The 24,116-nt window shown below is 44.8% G+C and overlaps 1 protein-coding gene across 2 annotated transcripts in view; it reads right to left on the reverse strand.

The window, feature by feature from the left end:
* Cnnm1 (cyclin and CBS domain divalent metal cation transport mediator 1) overlaps positions 1-24,116 on the reverse strand; it is a 59,436-nt gene that overhangs the window by 21,713 nt on the left and 13,607 nt on the right. The window contains exons 2-7 of one of the 2 annotated variants that reach the window (XM_041661444.1): positions 12,394-12,537; positions 9,534-9,674; positions 8,095-8,264; positions 6,305-6,404; positions 5,792-5,839; positions 1,740-1,802 (exon numbers count right to left, since the gene is read on the reverse strand). In XM_041661444.1, coding sequence (XP_041517378.1) covers positions 1,740-1,802; positions 5,792-5,839; positions 6,305-6,404; positions 8,095-8,264; positions 9,534-9,674; positions 12,394-12,537 — 666 coding nt within the window. The remainder of the gene's footprint in view (positions 1-1,739; positions 1,803-5,791; positions 5,840-6,304; positions 6,405-8,094; positions 8,265-9,533; positions 9,675-12,393; positions 12,538-24,116) is intronic. The other variant, XM_041661445.1, reaches the window with a different exon arrangement.

The raw sequence follows: 24,116 nt of genomic DNA on the forward strand, positions 1-24,116 counted from the left end.
GTTGTCTAAGGACAGAGACCAGCAGCAAGAGTGGAGGAAAGCGCAAAAGGCGAAGATGTTGGCTACTTGCTTTCTCGTGCTGCATCTATGACTGGTCCTCCCTGCAGAGCTGAACCAAGACTGGGAAAAGGACAGCCTCGTTCTCAACTCATTTACTGGTGGTTTCCTGTTGGACTGAGCATCCATAGTCATGGAGAATGGGGAGAAGGTTGAAAGAGCTCTCTGGGGCACACATCAGCCAGATGTGCAGGAGAAGTTCTGCCTCTGGTGGGAGAAGGGCTACACAGAGATCAAGACTATTTATTCTCTGACTTTGGGTTACACGAAGTTTCTCATAATAAATATTGGTGAACTACCCACTATCCTTTACGCTGGGAAATTACAACTTACTGGGTTGTCTGTCTAGTTGAGGCTTAATTAAAAAGAAAAATATATGCCTGCTTTGATTCTTCTGATTTAAAAATCTTGTAAAAATATGCACCACCCCCCCACCGTTTCTGTAGCACAGTCACAATGCACTCTTGGCATTCTCCAAGATTTGAAGGTCCATGATGTGGTCATTTCTAATTTTGCTGGCATGTGGGGTTAGACCACGTAGCTGGTGTGGATACCAGATTGGCGTCTCCTATCAACTGTTCTAGCCTGTAACTGTTGGGAAGGCATGAACTCTCACAAAAGAAGAACTTCATTTCTTAGTGGAAAATTACCATCCACAGAGAGGGAAAACTTGGGTGAAATTTGAGAAGGTGGTTAACTTGTCTTGAACAGATAAACATGGAAACCAGATGGTTTCGGATGGGAAAATGCGATTTGGGAGAGAAGTTAAAATAACTATGTTTGAAGTTGTAAATATGGAGTCTGAGGTTTCAGGGTATGGTCTTTCCAATGCAGAAGGTCAACTGACCAGACATAACTGGGTTTTGGATCATGGAGGATATGGTGGGTGTGGATAGGGAGCCACAGAAGAAGAAACCACAGGAAACTGGACTTTTTAGCCGCAGGAAATTGTAGCTAATACATTCCCGCTCTGGTTCTTACTCCATGGTATTAAGAGACCAACTCTAGAGATACAAAGGATAGAAACACAGCTATTTAATCATTCAGGTTTACTGTACCCAACTCAGTCACTGGGTTACTGAGCACTCTATTAGGCTTCACTTGATTAAAAAGAAAGTCATCAAACTGTATTTCATTAACACGAGGAGTTAAATGTAACAAAAGCTACACAGGCATTTTTACATACAGTAGCCTTTGTGTAGGGGAAGCCCCCCTCCACTCACAACACCTTAGCATGAGCAGAACCACAGGAAATGCAGCTATCCCTCAGTAGATTGCTAGGAAGAGGGGGATGGGCTAGCATCTTAGCTAACTACATGGTAGAGAAAGAGGTGGTAGGGATGTAGGACAGCGTTCCATCATTTCCTCCTACGTTTCTCCTTCTGTACTTTTTATCCCTCCATTCTGCAGAGTCAAATTATGTGGAAGAACTCACACTAGTCCACACCGCAACCATTATTCCATGCACATACACAAATATATCCTGGCAGGAAAATTCCTAACTGATACTGCTGGACCAGCCTGCTATGCAAATGAGTGTTATCTGTGCGATGTGCTATGCCTTAGTCATTGGAGTGCCCGTGGGCAGAGCCCAGCTCTCATGTAGGACAGGGAGGGAGATCAGACGCCTCCTGCTAACCCCACTGGATCTACAGAGACCCGAGATACTCATGCATGTTTACCTGGGGAGCCTGCCAGAGAGTCCCCTCTGCTGAAGGCGAAGGTACGAGACACAGAGACGGGCACTAAAGAGTCGGGGGGGCCAAGGACATGTGAGTAGCAAAGGGGAAGATAAACACAAAAGCAGAGAGACAAAGAGCAAAATGGGTGAGACAGTCTGTCCCTGGTTCTTCACAATACCACATTTCTTGGCAAAAAGTAAACCTTGCTTCAGAAAGCACAGGAATTGTGTGTTTACAAAGTCACCCTCCAGAAAGACAAAATAAAATGAACTGAAGGTCCCCTGAAAGGATGCAATAATCTCAGTGGGACTCACAGATGCCAGTGACTGGCACAGCCAGTGCCCTTGGAGGGAACACGTAAGCAGCTTTTTCTCTGAGTGCCTACCTCCAGCAAATCTGCCAGAGCCCAGCACCGTCCCCTGCCCTCCGCTCTCCCAGTTGTCTCATGTAGCCTGCTCATACAGGAGAGCCCTTGGGCAGACATTCAGAGGTCAGGAAGCCAGGTGCATGCTCTTGGGAGGGCATCCGCTAGGAGGTTAGATCCCGCCTGGGCTACCGGGTGACGCTATATTATATGGCACAGTGCTGGTGAGGACCCGGGCATGGCTAGAGGCTGCGGGCAAAGGCTGAGCAGGATTCTAGTAGTTCAACTGTGAGTCAGCTTTATGGATCAGATCACAGTTACTTCCTAGAAATCACAAGCATTCCGAAGCACCTCTCTCTTCTTCTCTCTTCTCCTGCCTTCTCTCTTTCCCCAGAGGCAGAAATGGTGGCAGCCATCACTCGGGCCTCGGTGGAGCAGACTGTACAGGGCTCCAATTCTTCCCATCTATTAATCCTGATGCACTGCTCTACACAGGATGTCTGTCTGTCTTAGCTGGCCGTTCTCAGAATCCCTTCCCAGGACCCAAGTGAAGCTGATCTGCAGGCACACTGAAAACAGGCAGCTTCTGCAGCTTTCTCTTCTGTACCACAGATTTGATCTGAAATTACCTATCCATGCAGGCCAAAAGGAGGGGATTTTTGTTTGCTTGTTGTTTAAGCTATCTGATAACCATTAGTTCCGTCACAGGATGTTAACGAGTGTTTGGACAGGCCTCTGTTCTGAGACACACTGGAATGAGAGAGTCCCATTCTCCAGTTCTTTCTAAATTAACGTCCACTCTGCTAAGCAGGCCTGTTCTCCCCACTGACTACCTCTGTGTGCTCCTGTTCTACCTGAGCTCTTGTGAGGCTCCTCTAGAAAACCGGGCTCCCTTACCATGGGTTCCTGGGGTTCCTGGCAACCAACATCAAGGCAAGGAATCGAGTGTGAGCCTGGCCCGATGGCATGCCTTTAATTCCAGCATTCAGGAGACAGAGGCACACAGATCTTTGTGAGTTTTGATCTCCATAGCAAGTTCTAGGCTAGTCAGGCTACATAAAAGAGGGGTGGTGGTGGGCAGAGTGTGGATTGGGCTCCCTCTGCTCCACTCAGAAACACCCGGGAGAATTCTTTGTAACTTCAAGTTCAACTCTGAGGCACAGATCACAGGTGCCCCTACAAATGCATCAGCTCACTTCCACCTCAATGACTGAGTAAGGCTGAGTAAGGGTCTTGTAGGGTCAAAGCCCTGCAGGAGTTTCCTCCCTGATGTTCCTGGTCAGTAAAAAGTGGAGCTGGGTGCCCCTGAGCCTTGACTTCAGCACCAACTTAGGGAACACCCACGAGGCCTGGGTGAACTTTGCAGTTAGTCTGTACTTCACTCAGGAGGAAGAACTCGATGGGGGATGGACAGCAGCTCTTTCCCTAACTGGCCAATGATATTTATCTTTCTTGAATAAATACGTATAAGGCTCAGAAGCATGGGAAAGGAAAGAGAATTTAATGCTTCCCTTTAATTAGTTAATTGAATACAAAATATAATGACTCATGTACATGAAGATGCCGTGATAAAGCCCATTATTTTGTGCACTGACTTAAAAAAATTAATAAAATAGCCGAGCAGTGGTGGCACATGCCTTTAATCCCAGCACTCAGGAGCAGAGGCAGGTGGATCTCTGCGAGTTCAAGGCCAGCCTGGTCTACAAAGTGACTTCCAGGACAGCTACGGCTGTTACACAGAGAAACTCTGTCTTGAAAAACCAAAAATGATAATAAGAATAAAAAATAAAATAAAATATGCATAAAAAGGCAACTATTGCAAGCTTACTCTTTTTTCACTGATAAAGTGAAGGATTCTTGACAGAACTAGACTCAGAGGAGGCCAGATAACACCTTCTTACTTAAAACTGTTTTTACATTTATTGGCATTTATTTGTGTGTATGTGGGTGGGTTGTGTGCCACAACATGTGGGCAAAAGTCAGGGATTTTTCAATGAGGGCTCTGGGGACCAAACTCAGCCACCAGACTCAGTGGCAGGTGTCTCTCCCGGCTGAGCTGTCCTGCTGGCTCTCTTTGAAAGAAAAATCATATGAAGTAGGGGAGGGGAGAGGGGCGGGAAGACTTATGAAGCTCTCTCTTGATTTTCTCAGGGCTCTTTTTGAAGAACTGGAACAGAGTCAGCATTTCCAGGTGGCATCTTAGGGTGCTAGAGCAGCCTCTACTGTGTCACATGAGCACCTCCTTTCCTGGTCCTGGGAACTGTCTCTCATCTGTTCACCTCTCTATACTGAGCCCTGGTATCTCTTATTATCAACTGTGCTTGACAGTCATTGGCTGACATAAATACCATACTACATCAGTTTTTCCTTCCTTTCTTCCTTCCTTCCTTCCTTTTTTTTTTTTTTTTTTTTTTAAACAGATCTCCTTATACAAGTTCTACGTCCCTGGGGAGAACAAATACTTAAGACTTCATTTCAGCCATCTGGTGGGCTAGGAATTAAAATGACACAGTAAGCTATTCTATCATTTCCATACAGCAATTGCATTGAGAAACATGGATCTAAACTCTATCCATTGTGCTGTGAGAACTAGTCAGGACACAGGAGTGGTCCTGTCTAGGTAAGTCATCAGCTGGCTGGGTGATACGGAACAAATTGCTTCTCTACCTCTTCTTATTAAAAACTTAATTAATAAACTTTTTTATTTACCTGTTTTTGTGGTGCTGGGATCTGAACTCAGGGCATTGCCCATGCTAGGCAACTACTTGACCACTGCTCTATATGCCTAGCCCATTTTTTCATTCTGAAGTGACATCTACCTTGCTCTGTTCTTGGGATATCAAGCTCCAAAGTCCTCTGATAAATTTCTCTGATATGACACTATTGGAAATCTCTTTTATGATGAAAGGAAATATCCCATTTGATATTAAAGTGGCCACCACAGTGCAAAATTTAACCAATGAATTTAAAGGAAATCTAGAGAAAATTCTTGCTGGATCACATTTACATCACAATAGAAGCCATGCCTTCTACCCACAAACACACCAACTCTGCACAGAAAACTGCAAGAAGGTACAGCACAGAAGGGCAGATCAAGCCAGCCATCAGCCCTGTGCCAGCCCCCACCCCCGGGCACCATGCAGGGCCAGCTGGCAGCCACCTCCTCCCCAACAGGAGAGGTTGCAAGCAAGGAAAGAGCAGTAGCTAAGTAGCAGATTGCACCAGCCTTAGTTTACAACGCGGAATGCCACAGTCACGTTCCCTGAGGACAAACATTACGGACAAAATCCCAGCACTCCAGGTAAAGGCCAGGGATGAATGATCACTGCAGGGAAGGGAAGACTGGGCCGTTGCCAGAGCACACAGATCCGCTGCTTGCATTTCTTAGCAGGTGGCAACTCGTGGTGCCAGCAACCACAGCACACACCTACCTACCCTCCTCTATTTCCTTTTATCCCTTGGGTGTGAACAGAGAAGCCACAGCTCACATTCCAGCCACACACCACTTAAGCCTCCATGCTCTGTGGGTACCTGGTGGGAGGCCCTGTTCCTGGCAGAGTATTGCAAAGAGGCTGCCAGCACTTGCGTTAGCCCCGCCCATGTTCAAATAGCTTGGCTCAGGGTCCCAAAGTGAGCTGAGGCAGGGCCATGATGGGGAAGACCAGGAAGGGGTTTGAGAGATACATACGAAAGACAGAGGATCCGGCCAGACTTCCAACCTTCCGCACGTCATTATCTAAGGACAGAAGGATGCAGTGGGGTTCAGAAGTAATTCAGAAAACATAACTTCTTATGGGAATCTCCACTTCCACTCCACCCCAGGACCAATTAACCCTGCGGAAATCAGGCAATCAAACAGGGGGGTAGGGGAGAGTGGTAAAAAGTGAAACCACTTGTCTTTTCATACAGAAGAATACATTCTCCACCCCAACGCTTGCTATGTGATTGCTTTTTCCTCTCCCAACTCAATTTTCTTCTTCTTATTTAAAAAACTAAACAAAACCTGACTAGAAAGTTATTTTTATGTTCATCTGGCATGAAGGAAACCAGATCCAAGGAAGTTAAACAGCTTATTTGGAGGGTCTTTAACAGGAGTCAGAAGAGCCAACGGCTTGAGCCTAGATTTTTCTTGGTGATCCTTACTGAAGCAGTAATAAACTCTGACAAACCCTGATAAACTCAGGCTTGGGGACTGGAATACCTGAGCAAGCCGAGGTCATGATGGCAGGAACGCCGTAGTAGGTAAAGGCTCCGTTCTCAAAGCGAAGGCCTTCCTTGCCAACCTCCACTTCCACTTTACCCTGGAGAAAGAAAGTGTGCGGAGGCTGTGAGGGGCACGTCCAGGGTTCGTTTCCGCTCACACCCCATGTGCTTTTCTTTGTGTTACAAGAGGACCCCCATTCTCACAGGGCAGCATTCATCCCCTTGATTTACAGGACAGGACCTCCCGCCTGAGAAGCCCTTTGCAGCGAACTCGCTGCTGTCAATCCTGGGGTAGCAAGCACCTGGGCACTAACAACCACGCTTTCCGGACACACGGTCTTTCCGGAACACAGGTCTAAAGCACCAGCTAAGCCGGAGCCCTGTGAACAGCTTCACTGACTTGGTCCCGATGAGACCATTTCCAAGCCTGGATGAGACAGAATCTGATCTTGTTGAACTCATCGTTGGCGACAGTGACAATCAGTAGGAAAGTGTACAGCCACATCCACGCATTTGGTACTGTTGTGTGCACCGTGTGGACGCTCTCTGTCAGCCCCGCAGCTTCACAGAATATGTAATGTTTTTATGTCTCTTTGACAGATGCATTGATTCAGGCTCAGAGAGGTTAATTGGCTTGGCCAAGGTTTGTTAGCAATTGGAAACGATGACATTTTAAAGGCAAATCTTTCTAATTCCTGAGCCTGCCTACCTTTCTTCCACGTTTTGTTCCCTTCAGCGTTCTATTTGAAATTTTTTTGTTAAACATAAGAAGGCTTGCATGTGTCCTTGCATTATAATAAGATATATTGTTATATAAACAACACACACACACACACACACACACACTAGAACAGGATCCATCTCCATTTCTCACAGTGAAGAAGGTGGCCCCACATTTTGGGGAAGAACAATCACCTTATTGAGGTTATTTGGAATGATATATATAACACAGACCGCGATTCTAGAAGGACAGACTGAAGTGGACTATAACAAACAGGCTATTTCTAACTTAATGAGATCTTTACTGAGATCTTAAACCCATCACTACTGGGAAGAGACATGGAGCCGGTGACAGGGCTTACGGTGGGGACCAAGACAGGGCACAGCTGTGCTCTTGCCTAGCGGTTCAGCATAACCCAAACCCAGTATGTAGATCAAACTTTCCTAAAACCCAGAACTATCCTCCTGCCTCTGCTTCTTGAGTGCTGGAATTACAGGCCTGTGAAACCATGCCCAGCTTTGATACCTACTTAAGATAGGCCTAATCAGATATCCAGGGCAGCGAGTATCTTTATGAATGTCCTGGGGAAGTGTGATTTCTTTCACGCAGTCATTGCCTCCCTTCCTGACCCTCTTCAGAGAGAGATGTTTCAGGGGACCACAAAGAGTGAAGCACAGTGAATGAATGTGCTCCACGTGCTCCAGGAGGCAGAGTGAGGACCAGCGTGGACGCCAGAGAAGCTGAGATTCAGACCGACTGATACCCAAGCAGATCCCTGGAAATATCAGAATTCCACAGGGCTCTTTCTGTTCAGAAGCAGAAAGCCGTACTGAATATACACGCCCCTCACTGACTCACAAACATGCCTGAGTGCTCAGATGAAAGACCACCAAAGGAACTATGACTCCCAAGATACCATTCTTTCACGCCCGTGGCCTTCCTGTGTGTAATGCAGGATACCTACCTCATTGGTACCACTCCCTAGGCAGCTTGCATTGAGAGGGGACAGCCACGGTCACTCCCCTTTACCCTGTAGATCTTTGGAAGTGCCCTGACCTTGCACCCACCTGTAAAAGCAACACAAAATAGTCCACGGGGCGGCTGCGCTGGTAGAGGTAATGCTCTGGGGCTTTCTTATTTCTCTCGTCAAACTTCAGCTCCTGGATCACGTTGGGATGCTTCAGTAGCCGGAGCAGGATCTTCTCCGAAAGGTAGAGGGACTTAAAGGGCTCCACTTCTAGAAGGCAGCAGGGGTTGGTGGTAGATGTCAGTGCTTCTACACCTCCCCCATTCCAGCAGCAAACGCTGGGAGGAGGCAAGTGCAGCACCTGGGGGTTCATCTCGAACAAGCACCCTAAGGAGGTCAGGGTTCTGCAAATTCCTTGGATTGAGGAATTTCAGTCCCCAGTGTGTACCCTGGAGCCTTCTGGGGATGACTGCGGCCTCACTAGCATTTCAGGAAAAATAGGTCACCATTTGGGAAATGTCAGTTTTGCTATGAATTTTCTCCTTGTCTTTATTTAGAGTTGGAGCTGGGCAGCTAAGTCATGGACACAACAAGGTCTTTAATTTTACAGTAGACAACACACAAAGAACTGAGTCTGGTTTATTTGCTTTACATTCACCTGCTGGATAAAATGAAATCCCAAATCAATGGAGACAGGTAATTATCTAAATAATAAGCTATCAGTAATGTAAAATACCATTTATCATACTTAACCATTAATAGATGTTATATATTGATATATTGATACTTGCAGTATAATGCTAGGCAGACAAAGCTTCTTTGAATTGGGAAGTTGGTCTATGATGTAAAGAAATTTATATTTACAACAAGATTCCATGTTGAAAACTCTACTGTAGGGAGGCTCTACCTTATATTTGCCCACCTCTTAGCACCTGGAACTAGCTAGCACTCGTTATACCCTCAATAAATAGGTATTATATTAGCTAAAAATGGGACGTAGTGATGAATTGATCATTCTAAGTCAGCATATTAATCAGGGCCGAATGAAATCAGAGAGTTCAAAGGCAAATGCTGTCCTCTTCACAAAAAGGAGTTCGACCCTTCCCCTGCTTTTCTTTCCAAAGGTACCAGGATTTCCAATCCCAGTTCTCAAGTTTGTGAACTCCTAGTTCACAGGCCTATCTGACACCCGGAGGGGATGGAAAGGCTTGTTGCTTGCTAGGATAATGCTCTTCCTTCTGGGACAAATGCCCTGGGGCACCCAGATCCCAGCAGGTTAGCCTCAGGCTCCAGTAAGCAGAGGAAAGAAGTACTATGGTTTCGTTAGCCCTTTTCTGGTGGAAAGAACACTCACTTCCTCTCACCAACACAGCATGGGAGACTGGGTCTTACCAGGTCACACCACAGGAGGCAGCCTTGTGGTTCTCAGTGCCAGGGGCACACAGGAGTGGGGGTGGAGGCTATTAAAATATGTGGTACGTGGTGTTACCCCAGGTTCTACTAGAAGTGCTAGGTAGGGAGTGGGCGGGGCAGGTCTACCTGTGGCCATGAAGCGGTGTGTGGCGAGCAATAGCTGTGGCGAGATCTTCACTCTGATCTCTGAGTCCGAGAGCTTGAACAGAGAGAAGTCATGCCGCCTCCTCTCCCGGTGTGGGACCCTCTGCTTTTTCCGATTGTCTGCTATAGGGACACGGGGAAAGATGACACTCAGAATCATTGTTGGCCTTTGGAGGGTTACACAGATTCTTTGGGACCCCATACATTCTGCAGTGCCAACTGTAGGAGGTAATGGACTCTCTCCCAGGAGGAGGTGGCAGGCAGCAGATGGTTTGGCATTGTTTGTGCTTAGGTGGTCGATGAACAGGGGAAGAGCTGCCTGGGGGTTCCTATTTAGGCTGGTTCCCTTCCTGATGGCTGTGCAGACTCTCTATACATCAGCATTTGTGATTGTTTTAATCCATTCAAGAGAGCTGTGGTATTTAGTAGCTTTTTTACCCATGTAGTTATTGCAAGACCTTGACAGGCAACTATACATGGCAGCGTTCATACAAAGTCATACAAACATGATCTGCTGGTATTCTTGTCATTAAGGGGTTTGGGGTCTCTCCCTCTGTCATCTTCCATCCTTCAGAGCTGGGCTCACACAGTCTCTCTCCTGTGGGCTTAAGCCATGCTGTGAGAGGTTCCCAAGGAATGCCACTGTTACCACTCATAATTCTGCTTTTCCTCTGGAGAAAGAATCATGGAAAATACAAGAAACAAGAAGGGGAAGGGGTAAGAATGAATATCTACTTTCTAAAAGCCGGTTATTCAGGTGGGAACTCTGCAGAGCCTGGAACCTCAATGTGGTTTATTGCTTTTCAGAAGGAAAAGCCTACGTAGTATACACACGTAGAGACACGCAGTTATGTACAAATGCACATGCTTATGTGTACACATATACATTGAATTTTTATAAGTGGAGGAAGTGTTTACTTTGATCACTTCTCTTTTGCTTTCCCTGAGTGTTAAAAAAAAAATCAAAAATGCTAACCCACCTAATCTGTGCTGAGGGGAGGAGGAAAGCGATGTGTCTCTGTTCTCAGCCTGGAAAACAACAGGGCTGCAGGGCCTTGTGATGCAAGTAGACCAGATACACTAGGGACCAACAGACTGCGTCCTCACGGCAGGAAACCAGGACCCCAGAATCTAGCTTCCTTGTCTCCCGCTCTTGCTCTCTTTGCTTGGAGCTGGCTTCATTTGGGCCTTTGGATTTTCTCCCATCTACACGGCTCTCATGGGTCTGTCTTTGACGCTGGGCCTTGGCAGGCACCTGGCTCTGCCTCGACACTATTTTTGCTCTTTTGGAGAAGGTGGGGAGATTCCAACCCAGGTGTCCAGATTGGGTTAGAAGTCCCAGTCATGTTAGAAGAAACAGCGGTGTTCTGGGCTCCTCTGCCTTTTCATGGCTCTTGACGAATCAAGTTATGAGTTTCTTCACAGGGAATGGGAACCCCTGGCCCTTTCTTCTAGAAAGAGCCTCATCCAGAAAATGAGCATCAAGCAGAGATTAAGGACCCATTTTCTGTGCTCTCACACGCGAGCGGCCCTCTGATTGATACGACACATTTGCTTATGTGTCTGTCAGCATGTCATTAACCTTTCCTAGTAGAGATAGCCCTATGATCTCTCCATTACCTTGATTTTAACAGTGGGTATTTGAAGCATTTGGGTCATTTAAATCCATACCCCAGGAAGAGACTACTCATTTAGCCTGCCACCAACTACTAATACTTTAGTGCAAAGGTCCTTATCATTTTACATTCAGAGATCCCTGGGAATTCTAGAGCAAGAGTGATGGGCAGAGAAAAAGAAGGGAGCCTGGAATGGGAGAGATCCTTTCTGAGCTCTGCCTTGTTTGGAAAAGCTCAGTACAGGTCCCTGAGGGGAGAGGCTGTGACACTCAGCTCATTCTTGTTAAGGGCTGGCCCATGTTCTATATTTGATCTTTTCTTGGCCCAAACGTACCACTGCCATACGGCAGCAAAGCTTTTCGCTGTGAGGAACCAGTTTTTGGAAGACTGCTCTGCCAACTGAGGCTGCTGACCTCGAATGAGTTATCCCTGGGAAGGGCAGGGGATGGCTACCTTAGGAGACGAAACTCTGAAGAGGAAACATTTCCTGGCCAGAGACTCCCCTGGGTTTAGATAACACCCCAGTTCCATAGACAAAGCAAGGCCTTGTACTGTTGGAAAGCAAAGTTTTGATAAGGCTCCTGAGTCTAAACTGCCCGTCACTGCTGAGTAGTCCATATTGTTCCTGAGGGGTGTAGGGAGAAGAAGATCTCGAAATAGAAACAGGAATAGGAGTCACGCAGGGACATAATCCAGGGGGCAGGAAGGAGAGTGGGAAACCCAATGGGGCTGCTAAAAGGCACGAGGGACAAGAACAGTATCCAGCAAGGACCATTTAAGTTTTTGGCTTGGGCAAAGGGCAATGCCATGACGGTGTTCATTGCTCACTGGTGGGTTGGGTGTGAGTGGAATTCCAAGGGGAGCTGGGCTCTATGGAGACAAAGAACTAACATGAGAACCCCTGGGCCTCCTCTTGGGCACAATGTATTTCCCTTAGTCTTTTTTCCCTCCCACTTGAAGGCTAGGCTATCTTTTCCCAGTTCTGACTGTGTTCAGGAAAGTTCCCTTCTGATAACCTTGTGCCAGCATGTTCTCAATGACCCAGGATGATCTGAACCAGGCTATCTTACCGTGCTAGGACTGGGTAGAGGTAGAGGATGCACACCGGTGCACACACTTGCCTTGACACCCTCTCACACCGTGTATCAAGCTGATGCACTCCTGGGGATTCCCCAAGGGCACACACTTACTGTAGAGGCAGTTAGATGACCCCCAATGGCACTTACTGTAGAGGTCAGTTTCATCCAGGATCTCTGACTTGATGATCTCTTCTATGATGTCCTCCAGGGTGACAATGCCCATCACCTCATAGAAAGGGTCCCCTTCGCCTTCATTGTTCACTCTCTGGACAATGGCCAGGTGAGACTTTCCTGGAGAACCAATGAAATCATAGTTAAGCATTTGGATCATTTTCAGAGAATTCTGTTTGTGAGAAAAACAATGCAAAGATATTATCCGACCAATACCAGAACTGAACTTACCCCAGAATCACCTGAAAATAGGAAATTTGTGTGCACGCTCTTACAAAGGAAAGCCTGGTACTTAGAAGAAATAGAGTTGTGTATTGCTCAGTGATAGGGGCGGAGTTTCAGACCTGAACTATTAGTCAGTTTCATCACGTGACTACTGCAGAGTATGCTTGCGCTAGCTAGTTTACTGTCAACTTGACACAAACTAGAGCCATCAGAGAAAAGGGAACTTTAACTGAGAAAATGCCTCTGAAAGACTAGGCTGTAGACAAGCCTGTAGGGCATTTTCTTCATTAGCAATTGATGGAGGAGGGACCAGCCCATTGTGATTGGTGCCACCTCTGGGCTGGTGGTCCTGGGTTCTATAACAAAGCAGGTTGTGCAAGCCAGCAAGCAGCACCCCTCCATTGCCTCTGCAACAGTTCCTGATTCCAGGTTCCTGTCCTGAGCTCCTGCCTGCCTTCTCACAATGGAATGTGATACTTTAGCTAAACAAACCCTCTCCTCCCCAACTTGCTTTGGGTCATGGTGTTTCATCATAGCAATAGAAATCCTAAGATGTACTTATGCAAATTAAGATGGTTATGACATCCCTAGATGACAATTTTGAGAGGACCATTCTACACAGTCTATTGCTGGCCATAACATCACCATGTGGCACTTGAATATATTTTATAATTTTAATTGGTACATAGGTTGGACACACTTATATGGTACAGTGTGACATTTGGGGACATTTACATAATGTATAATGGTCAGATCAAGGTAATTCATGTATCTACCACCTTGAGCCTCATTGTGTCTTTGCATCGGGTCCATGTATACTAGCTGTTTTGAAACACATGGTTCATCGTTGCCAAGTATGGATACCGTACCATATTCTGAGCCATTAGAAGCAACTCTATGTACCTCACCACTGCATCGGCTAGTCCCCTTCTCTATCTTTCCTCCACCCACCTCTCCTTTCTCCTGAAAACTGTCTATATCTGTTTCTTTTTAGGAAAGCCGTCAAATATATACACAACTGGTTACAATATTTTTCTTTCAACTTTCACACATTAATAAGCATAAAGCTGGAGGAGACTGAATAACCTAAAAGAAAAACCAACGCGGGGGAAAAATTCCCTGCTTAAGTCAGTTTCCCTGCTTAAGTCACACTAGTTGCTGCTTTTGGGCAAATTATTTAACTTCCACTGAGTTGCCATCTCTCACGTGGAACCAGGGACTAGCAAAGTGTGGTGATTCCAAAACAAGGCTGCCAAATTCCTGGAATTACCGCTATGGAAGGGCATGGGACCTGAACCTGGGATGGGTTGTGACTACTTGAACCAATAACACTTAAAGGTGTCCCGAGGCTGGGTGATAAAAGGCAACAACCTCTGCTGTAGATACCCTGTGAGAAGTCTGCTAACTACCCTGAGGCCACCGTGGTGTGAGAAGCCACCTTGAAAGTGGGTGTTACATGCACAGTTGATTCAGCCTTTCTTGTCTTCTCTAGTGGTGGCCTGGGCACAGCAGAGCAAAGTCATCCCTGTTATACCTTTCTTAGGGCCTGGTTCATAGATGCCATTAGCATAATAAAATGGGGATTGTTTTCTACCTGTTTCCGGGGGTGTTGATGGAGGAAGGTCACTGGCTAATAAAGGAACTGCCCTTGGCCCATTTTATTGGTTAGAACATAGGTAGGTGGAGTAAACAGAACAGAACGCTGGGAGGAAGAGGAAGTGAGCTCAGACTCCACAGCTCTCCTCTCGGGAGCAGACGACTCAGAGAGAGGCCATGCTCCAGGCTCCCAGGCAGACGCACGCGATGAAGCAAGCCGCCGGGTTAGACATGCTGAATTTTTCCTGGTAAGACCGGTGCTCACAGATTATTAGAGATGGGTTGATCGGGATGTGAGAATTTGCCTGTAAGGGCTAGAGCTAAAGGGCCAAGCAGTGTTTAAATGAATACAGTTTGTGTGTTGTTATTTCCGGTAAAGCTAGCCGTGCGGGTGGCTGGGGTGCTGGGGACGCAGCCCCGCCACTCTTATTACTACAGGGTGTCTCGTTAGCAATCATATAACTAGAATAACGAGCGCCCACGAAGTGGCCATGCAGCTGGTGGCTATGTCTAAAGGCTTAGTAAACTGTAAAGCGGCAGAGGCAGGTGAGAGTGTCATCTTGATTATCAACTTGGCTGGATTGAGAAACATCTGGGAGGTTATTAAGCACACTTCTGGGTAAATCTATGAAGGCATTTGTAGGAAGGATTAACAGAAGGAGGAAGATCCACTCTGAATGCCTGTGGCACATGTCTCAGATATCCCAGATGGGATAGCAGGGAAGAAGGAGAAAGACTGCATCCACAACCATTCTCTTTCTGCTTCCTGGCCGCCATGATGGGAGCTGCTCTTTCTCCCGTCACCATGCCTCCCCACAGGGACAGGACGAAACTATGAACCAAACAGATCCTTCATTGTTTAAGTTAAATACTAGGAACTTGCCACAGAGACGAGCATTCTAACATTGCAGGGGTTTTGTTTTTATTGCCTAACGACTTAGCAGCTGCTAACATTTATCGAGCTCTTACTACATGCCAGACATTATCTGTAACACTCAACACCCGCCAAGTTATTTAATCCTCAAAAGAGCCCTGAGGTGAGGAGCAATGTTACACTCACTGTGCACAGAACTGAGGCACGAGTCGGGTTAGTGATAGGCCTCGGGTTGCACAGTCTAAAAGCGGCAGAGCTGGACTGCAGCCCAGGAGCTGGCTTCAGTCCTAACCTAAGGCTGTCCCTTTCCTCCTTTTCTCCTGATAGAATTGGATCTAGGGTTCACATGTGCTAGGTGAGCACTCTATTGCTGAGCTATATCCCCAACCCCATTATTTTAAGGTTATATATATTTTCGTTTTATTGTTTATAATACCTGATACAAAGAAAACACAGTGTTATTGAGTACTGAGGGCATGCTGACAGGAAACTTGATTTATACACGCCCAGTTCATATGTAATCTCCTTACTCCCCCTTTCTCTGCCCCCCTTCTCCCTCCCAGTAATTTCTCTTTCCCTTTCCTGTGTCTTCAGTTCTCAAATGAATTGAAAACACAGCGACTATCATTTTGCAACTTTTCTGACTTGTTTGTTAGGGATGAGAACAACGGAGGGTGTGTTGTAACTGCTTCCTAAGTTCTGCAGGGGTTGACTTAGTCTTAGAAGTTTAGCTCATGTTGAAAAGACTGCACATAAGCACAGTGCAAAATATTTTTCCTAGACATCTTCATAGACAATTCAGAGGCCTATTTTGAATGTAAACATTTGTGTGTGTGTGTGTGTGTGTGTGTGTGTGTGTGTGTGTGAGAGAGAGAGAGAGAGAGAGAGAGAGAGTCTTTATCTACTGACTTATTCTCTATAATTTCCAATCCTGGTTACTTAAATGGTGCTGCAGTGAACAAGGGGCTCAGCTATCTTTTGGAGGTCCAAACTCCATATTTAAAAAAAATTATTTTGAGACAAGGTCTCACTAAGTTATGCAGGCTAGTCTTGAACTTGTGATGTTCCTGCCTTCTGAAAAACTGGGATTATTATGGGCCTTTGCTGCTAGGCCTGGCTGAAGTATTTCTAACAGCTCTCCTTCATGTCAAGTGTGTCTCCTTTTATAGTGCAGACCCAATTCCTGTTTCTAAAATGTAGACCCGAGTGGTTCCTTTTTCTTAGCTACAAGACATATCTAAGGAGAAAATCTGAGGGACTGGCACAGATGAGTTGGCCTTGGAAAAGACCCCCAACAACTTTCGCCTTCTTATTGCTAAAAGTATTATTTAAGAATAAAATGAGGCAGTCAGTTCTCCAGAAGTATAATTAGCTATTTAATTTTCCTACTGCGGTGAGAAAACACTTGCAAAAACAACTCAAGGGAAAAGGGGTTTATTTCCCCTCACTGTTTGAGTTCCAGCTCATCAAGGTGGGGAAGTAACAGCAGTGGGACCTTGGGGACCAGTGCACCCTTGGTCAAGAAGCAAAGAAAGATGCCTGCTGCATTTAGCTCACTTTCCGCTCTGCACAGTTCAGGATCCCAGCCTGGGGAATGGTGCCACCCACAGGTGACTCTGCCCACTCCCACCAACCCAATCAAGATAAACCCTCATAGGTAGCCCTAGAGGCCCATCTCCCAGGAGATTCCAGATTTCATCAATTGGCAATTGGGTTTAACAGCACCGCGATCACAATTTAAAGACACAGACACTCCTTGGGATTTGAAGTGGAAATGAAATTTGAAAGACAGTATTTTCACCAACCATGAATGGTCTCTAAAATTTCCCTGCCTTCTCCCTAAGCCTGTACATTGAGACTCTTCCCAGTATTTGATCTGCTAGGCTACACACCACCGGCAGCAGTCTGCCCTCTGGGCATTCCAGACAAATCCCACTTCCTAAGTTTCTGCCCTGTACCCTTCCTAAGAGCTCATGGTATGGCCTTCCCCTACCCCATCTCTGTTGGCCCTTCAGGCTACAGCTTCAGGAGAAGCCATCCCGGACTGACCCCATTCTGAATCAGAGCCCATCTCCTGCTGCCTTGGGCTCTGATGAAGCCGTTGGCACCACTGCAGCTCCCTGCTCCTTGTGGCTAGTGGCTGTGTTGTCCTGCATTAGTGTAACTCTCTCAGAGGGTGAGCTCCTTCAGGACAAAGGGTCACATCTTTAAACAGAGTCTTTCACCTATAAATAGATATTTGAGGAATTGAACTAGGCTGGAGCTCAAATAAAAGCACAAAGCTGGTACGACATATGTTGCCAAGAGCCTTTAATTCTGGTAGTAGGCTGTAGGTTTAAATTAGGATTTCAAGCCTGCCTCAGTGCTCCAGAAAATTACCCTAGGAAACAGCTGTATCCTCCCCAACTGGACTGTTCTGTAGCTTAAATTAGATTATGCTAATTGTTAGAATGTGTGCAACTTAAAGATAAAAAACCTTCCAACACATTTTTCTTAAACTTATGGCACCTGTTCTCACTTTTCTACGAACATGTGCTAGCAGATGACTAAACAAAATGACCAGCATCCTGGGAAATCTGGGAAAACCGGCTTCTCAAAAACTGCTTTCTCTAATTGGATGTCTTTTGTGCCGTGGAGCTCAGAATGCAAACAATACAGCCACACTTTCCACAGTTGATGTGGCTGGTTCATATGCTGGAAATAAATAAATGAAAAGAGTTTATGGTTTTAAAAATAACTTCTACACTATAGACACCCAAAGTTGTGCTCTGACCTCTGCACGCATGCCGTAGTATTCATACCCAGGAAGACAGGCATACCCACCCCAAACGAGATACATTTTTTTTTTTTGATTTTTCGAGACAGGGTTTCTCCGTAGCTTTTGGTTCCTGTCCTGGAACTAGCTCTTGTAGACCAGGCTGGCCTCGAACTCACAGAGATCCGCCTGCCTCTGCCTCCCGAGTGCTGGGATTAAAGGAGTGCGCCACCACTGCCTGGCTGAGATACATTTTTTTTTTAAAAAAGGTCCTATATCTTATAAGGTCAATCTGAGGATTATGAAAGAATTTTAAACTTTACTTATAAGTTTTTCAAGACACTGAGACACAGCACCTAAGTGAACTATTTAGAAACATTTTACAACCATTCTCTGAGATACCCTTTGGAGTTGTGGATGTGATTGTGTATGTAATGTGTATATAGGAAAGGTTACAATGAAGCTCATCATTTTGAACGATTAATACGCACTAATAAAATGGTAAAAATTTCCCCTCACAGTCATAGAATCAACAAACAAATGAAGGAAGCAGTCTTTTTTAGGAACAGGCTGGGGTAGGAGATGGGTTGATAATCATAAAAACTCTGTTTTGAACTAATACAATAGGGAGATAACCAGCTGTGTCAATGGTAAACACACATAAGGTAAAGACACTTCTCTTACAAAAGTTGGCCTTATTCTGCATCCCCCTTTTTTCCTTGGCCCAGGAAGGAGTGTTGTAGGTGGTCTTATGAGAAGTCAGTCTGTAGACACAGAAAAGTTACTCACCCCCTCATTCCTGCCATGATACCCTATAAATAGTTCTTATTTACAGCTAGGACAATGGTTATTATTATAATTATTACTGATGTAGGATGTCATTCTGTATGCTGTGAATATGTTTTATTACCAATTGGTTAATAAAGAAGCTGATTTGGCCAATAGCCAGGCAGAATAGAACCAGGTGGGAAATCCAGGCAAAGAGACAGGGAGAAAGAAGGCAGAGTCAGGGAGACTCCAGCAGCCAATGGGGAAGCAAGATGTGAGGCAACAAGACATAAGCCTCGTGGTTAAAATATAGAATAGTAGAAATGGGTTAAGTTGTAAGAGCTAGCTAATAATAAGCTTGAGTTAATAGGACAAACAGTTTGTTATTACTATTAAGCCTCAGAGTGGTTATTCGGGAACTGGCAAGCAGGAGAGAAACCTCCAGTTACAGGTTACTACAGAAACCACTATTTATCATATACACTCCAGGTGCCAAACATTGGATATACATAATTGTTCAATGACCTATCGCTAGAATATATTAAGAAATATTCAATCTCATGAAAAGACAACTCAGTTAAAAATTACAGCTAAGAATTAAAAATGGTTTAAATAGGTGCTTCTCCAAGGAAGATACATAACTGATCAATAAGCATGTAAAAAATGCTGAACACATAATCATAATCATTAAGGAAATTCAAATCAAATGGAATGAAGTATCATTACGTACCTACTAGGATGGCTATAAGAAAAAACAAACCTCAAGAGGTGGAGAGGATCCTCTATCACTGCTGTACTGCTCTGGAAGTTCTTCAAAATACTAAACATAAATTACCACAGGGTCCCGCAATTCCACTCCTACACAAATGAAAATGTATGGCCAACATTATTAATGATGGACCAAAAGAATCAACAACACACATTTCTAAGCAAATAAAATGTGGTAAATCTATATGATGGAATATTGTTTGGCCACAAAAAGAATCAAGTAATGCTATAAAGCAGATGAGCCTTGAGACATGGTAAGTCTGAGAAGCCAGGCACAAATGGCTGCTTGCTATATGACTCCATTCACATGCAATTTCCACAATAGGCGAACCTACAGAGGAAGAAACTAGATTAGTGACAGCCAGAAATGGTGGAAAGAAGAAAATGGAATTGCTTCTGAGTTCAAGATTTCTTTCTGGTATAAGGAAATTCTAGAGTTAGATGGAAGCAATGTCTGCATAATTCTGTGGGTATACTGAAAATGTAAATTATATGCTTAAAGGAATGAATTTTATAATATGTGAATTATATCTCTATGAAAATTTCTTTTGAAAAAAGCTAGCTGAATAAAAAGCTCCAATAAGTCATGGTTAAAAGAACAGGAAGTTAGCAAAGCTCAAAGCCACAATCACATGAAGGTGGGAGGCAGAAGCAGCTTCAGAAGGGGAATGTATCGAAATAAAAGAGCAATGGGGTTTGGACTGGGGAATTGTGCCAGGGAGTGTTGTTGACAGCATTTTATCATTTAGTGCTCTAGGATGTGGTGACCGAAAGTGGACATAAATAAGGCCATAGGAGACTAGAGGCATGAGGAGATATCATTTATGCTCTTCTGGAGAGGGGGATAGTGATGAACAGGGACATGGGCTTGCTCGCAGATGGCAGAGAGAATTTGAAGAGCTGGGCTTAGGAGGGTCCTTTCTGTTATCCGAGATCTCATCAGTTCTCAGAGATGGCTAAAGAGTGCCGAAAACTCACAGACTATGGCGAACTTAGAGTGACAGAGCTCTAATAGCCTAGTGTGTCCATTTTTTTTTTCTCAGCAAATGTTGGCTATTTGTTCTTCAGTGGTTCAATGCTGTGTTTGGAAGAGTGGCTTACATTTGCCTTCTTCCCCATGAGATTCCATGAACTCAGACTATGACCTCTTCTCCTGACTAGCAGGAACTCTCAAATGTCTTCATACTACTACAAGCCCATTACTTTCAGCTTGTCCCTAACTTTGTAGGAAAATGGGAGAATGCTCTTGTACACTGTAAAGATTTGTCACTCGTATTTGGTGTAGGACAATGGTTTATATTCTGTGAATTATATTTTAAACAAATGCTGATTGGCCAATAGCCAGGCAGGAAGTATAGGCAGGACAACCAGACAGGAAGTAGAGGCGGGTCAATGAGAACAAGAGAATTCTGGGAAGAAGAAAGCTTAGTTGGCAGTGTGACCCCAGCCACAGGAGAAGCAAGATGTGACTGCCTCACTGAAAAAGGTACTGGGCCATGTGGCCAACACAGGTAAGAATAATGGGCTAATATGAGTTGTAAGAGTTAATAAGAAGGGGGCTGGAGAGATGGCTCAGAGGTTAAGAGCATTGCCTGCTCTTCCAAAGGTCCTGAGTTCAATTCCCAGCAACCACATGGTGGCTCACAACCATCTGTAATGGGGTCTGGTGCCCTCTTCTGGCCTTCAGGCATACACAAAGACAGAATATTGTATACATAATAAATAAATAAATATTTTAAAAAAAGAGTTAATAAGAAGCCTGAGCTAATGGGCCAATCAGTTTATAACCTAATATAGACCTCTGTGTGATTTCTTTGGGACTTAATGATTGTGGGAACCGGACAGGACAGAAAACCTCTGTCAACATGTATTGATTTAATAAAATGCAGATTGGCCAGTAGCTAGGCAGGAAGTATAGGTGGAACCAGGAGAATTCTGGGATGAGGAAAGGCACAGTGTCATTCACCAGCTAGATGCAGAGGAAGCAATCTAAGAATGCCTTACTGAGAAAAAGTACCAAGCCACGGAGCTAAACATAGACAAGAATTATGAGTAAATTTAAGTCATAAGAGCTTCTTAGCAATAAGCCTGAACAATAGGTCAAACAATTTATATTTAATATAAGCCTCTGTGTGTTTATTTGGGATTGAATGTCTGCAGGACTGGGCAGGACAGAAACTTCTCTCTACACATATCTGTCAGACACTTTAGGTCAATGACAATTATAATTATATAGAACTTTCCAGTTTCTCAAGAGGCTTTCCAGAAGAGCCTTGGGATGGGCGAGATATTCTTGAGAACTTCATGAATTTCCTAAGGAGTGAGTGAGGAATGATTTTATAGGCCCCGGTTTTCTTTCAAACCCACTAAGACACATGCATCCTATGTATAATCTTTAACAAGTTAGCTCCCCTTTCAACTTTCATTATGTAGTCCCCCTCTCACGTGGTGGCCATATTCCTAGGGCAGGCAGTGTTCTTTTAGAACCATGACTGCTAACAAGGCACCATGTGCAGAAAAGCAAAGCCATGCCCAGCTGCAGCTGTGGAGGAGGATGCTCAGCTGAAGGATCTGCTCTGCACATCCTTGGCCATCCATGTTCAAAGCAATGGGGCCTGGCATAACAACCCCTTCTGTTTCTAAGAATAGCCAATGTAACCATCTTTAAGTCAGTAAGTGCATGGGCATACTGTATCTCATTATGATACACCAGAGGCAAGAGTAATCCTTCAGTCAGAAACTCCAATGCTAGTTACTACATTTGAGGCATTTTTTACATGTCCCTTGAACATACAACTGTGACATCGATAGAAAACCTCTAGGCTGAGTTGAGAGGTAAAGTGGGTTTTACTTTAATCCACGTTCTCCCTCCCCCTCCCACGTGCACCGTGCCTGTGTATGTGTAAATGCATGCATATGGAGGCCAGAGGTCACACTGTGTGTCTTCTGCTATTCTTGTCCACTTTATTCTTCTGAGACAAGGTCTCTCACTGAACCTGGAATTTATCAATTTAGTAAGACTAGCTGGCCGACCTCAGGAATCCTCTTCTCTCTGCCACAGCTACACACTGCTTTTCATAAGGGTCGTGGAGATTCAAATTCAGGTCCTCATGCTTGAGTAGCAAGAACTTTACCAATTGAGCCATCTTCCCAGCCCTGCCAATATTCTCTTCTATCTCTCTCTCTCTCTCTCTCTCTCTCTCTCTCTCTCTCTCTCTCTCCTTCTTCCTCTTTTTATTTTATTTATTTTTGTGAGACAGGATCTCACCATGTAGTCTTGGCTGGCCTGGCACTCACTCTGTAGACCAGACTGGCATTGAACTCACAGTAATCTGTCTGCTTCTCCAGTGGATTTCCTTAAAACAAAGTCTATATCTGTCTCTGAATTGTAAAACATTACATTTTACCTTGGGTTCACTAGTATCCTACTTAGAAAATGGTAAGCACACACTCTGGGATCAGGTTTGACCCTGCGTCTGGACACTACAGAAGCCTACCCCTGCCCTGATGGCATGGTTCACCAGCACTTCTCTTTTCTTGACTTCTAGAAGCTCTGGGATCCTTTATCCATCTATAGGTTTGTTGCTGTGAATTATCCTTCCTTTATCTCATTTAAAGTCTCTGGATTCGACGCTACCGACATCCTAATGAGACAAAAAGTAGAGAATGTGCATCCACAGCTTGACCCTTACTTGGAACACAGCACCAGAATGGTGGTGTTGAAGCTAGAGAGGTAAACCTTAATGAAGTCAAAGGATCTTAAACCACACTTCTTTAGGATTAAGTGGGATTTATGGTGATCTCTCTATTAAACGGTACCAAGGGTAAGATCCCTTCACTCCCAATGCTTTGAACCCTTTCACCTAATTCAGAGGCTTTCACGATTGGCTTTGCGTGAAAATTACTCCAAACTTTGAACATATTCTACACACGAGATCCCACACGCAGATATCTTAGCTCCAGTGCTGCTCAATGCAAAGACCACCACATCAGTGCTCAAAAGGATCCCCAGGTAATCCCTGCTTTCCCTAAATTGAAAACCACTATTTTTATTTATAGAAACCATGTTCCAAGTTTGATTTCTAGACCAGCAGCAACAGTGTCTCTGAACTAGCTGGAAACACAAGTTATCAGGTACTGCCCCAGACTACCTAAATCAGAATCCCCAGGGTTCATTACAGTGATCTATAGTTCAATCAGCTTTATAGGTTATTTTAATACAGGCTAACACAGCAGTTTAGGGGAAAGATTTGTGTCACTATAGCTCTCTGACACCTATGAAGCAGGGAGGGAACTACTGAGATGTCTACCAAACTCTAGTCCCTTTCAGCATCTGCTTTCAGATACTGAGTCTTCACAGGAAAGAGAAGAACTTTCTGAAACCAAGGATGTTGTAGCCATAAGTTATGTAATGCATTCTCTCATGTGACATGGGGTAGCTATAATATTTTTGTTGACACAAAGCAGAAAGCAGTTGGTGATGTTAATGCTGAGCATAGGAAGACATCTTTTGTGACTTTTATACCAGTCACTTCTGAGGCAGGCTTGAGGTATCACCCTCTTAGGCTCTTGATATGTCTGAGATAATTCAATTCTCCACTACTATAAGTCAACTAGGTTTTTTTTTTTCCCCTCCAGAAACCCCAGTTGTGCTCCTAATACTGGGTATTGGTAATTCTTTGTATAAGTTTCTACAATCACCTGGCATCAACA

The sequence above is a fragment of the Microtus oregoni genome, unplaced genomic scaffold (assembly GCF_018167655.1).
Source record: "Microtus oregoni isolate MIOR12 unplaced genomic scaffold, Mior012 000012F_ref0000307, whole genome shotgun sequence".
Lineage (NCBI taxonomy): Eukaryota > Metazoa > Chordata > Mammalia > Rodentia > Cricetidae > Microtus > Microtus oregoni.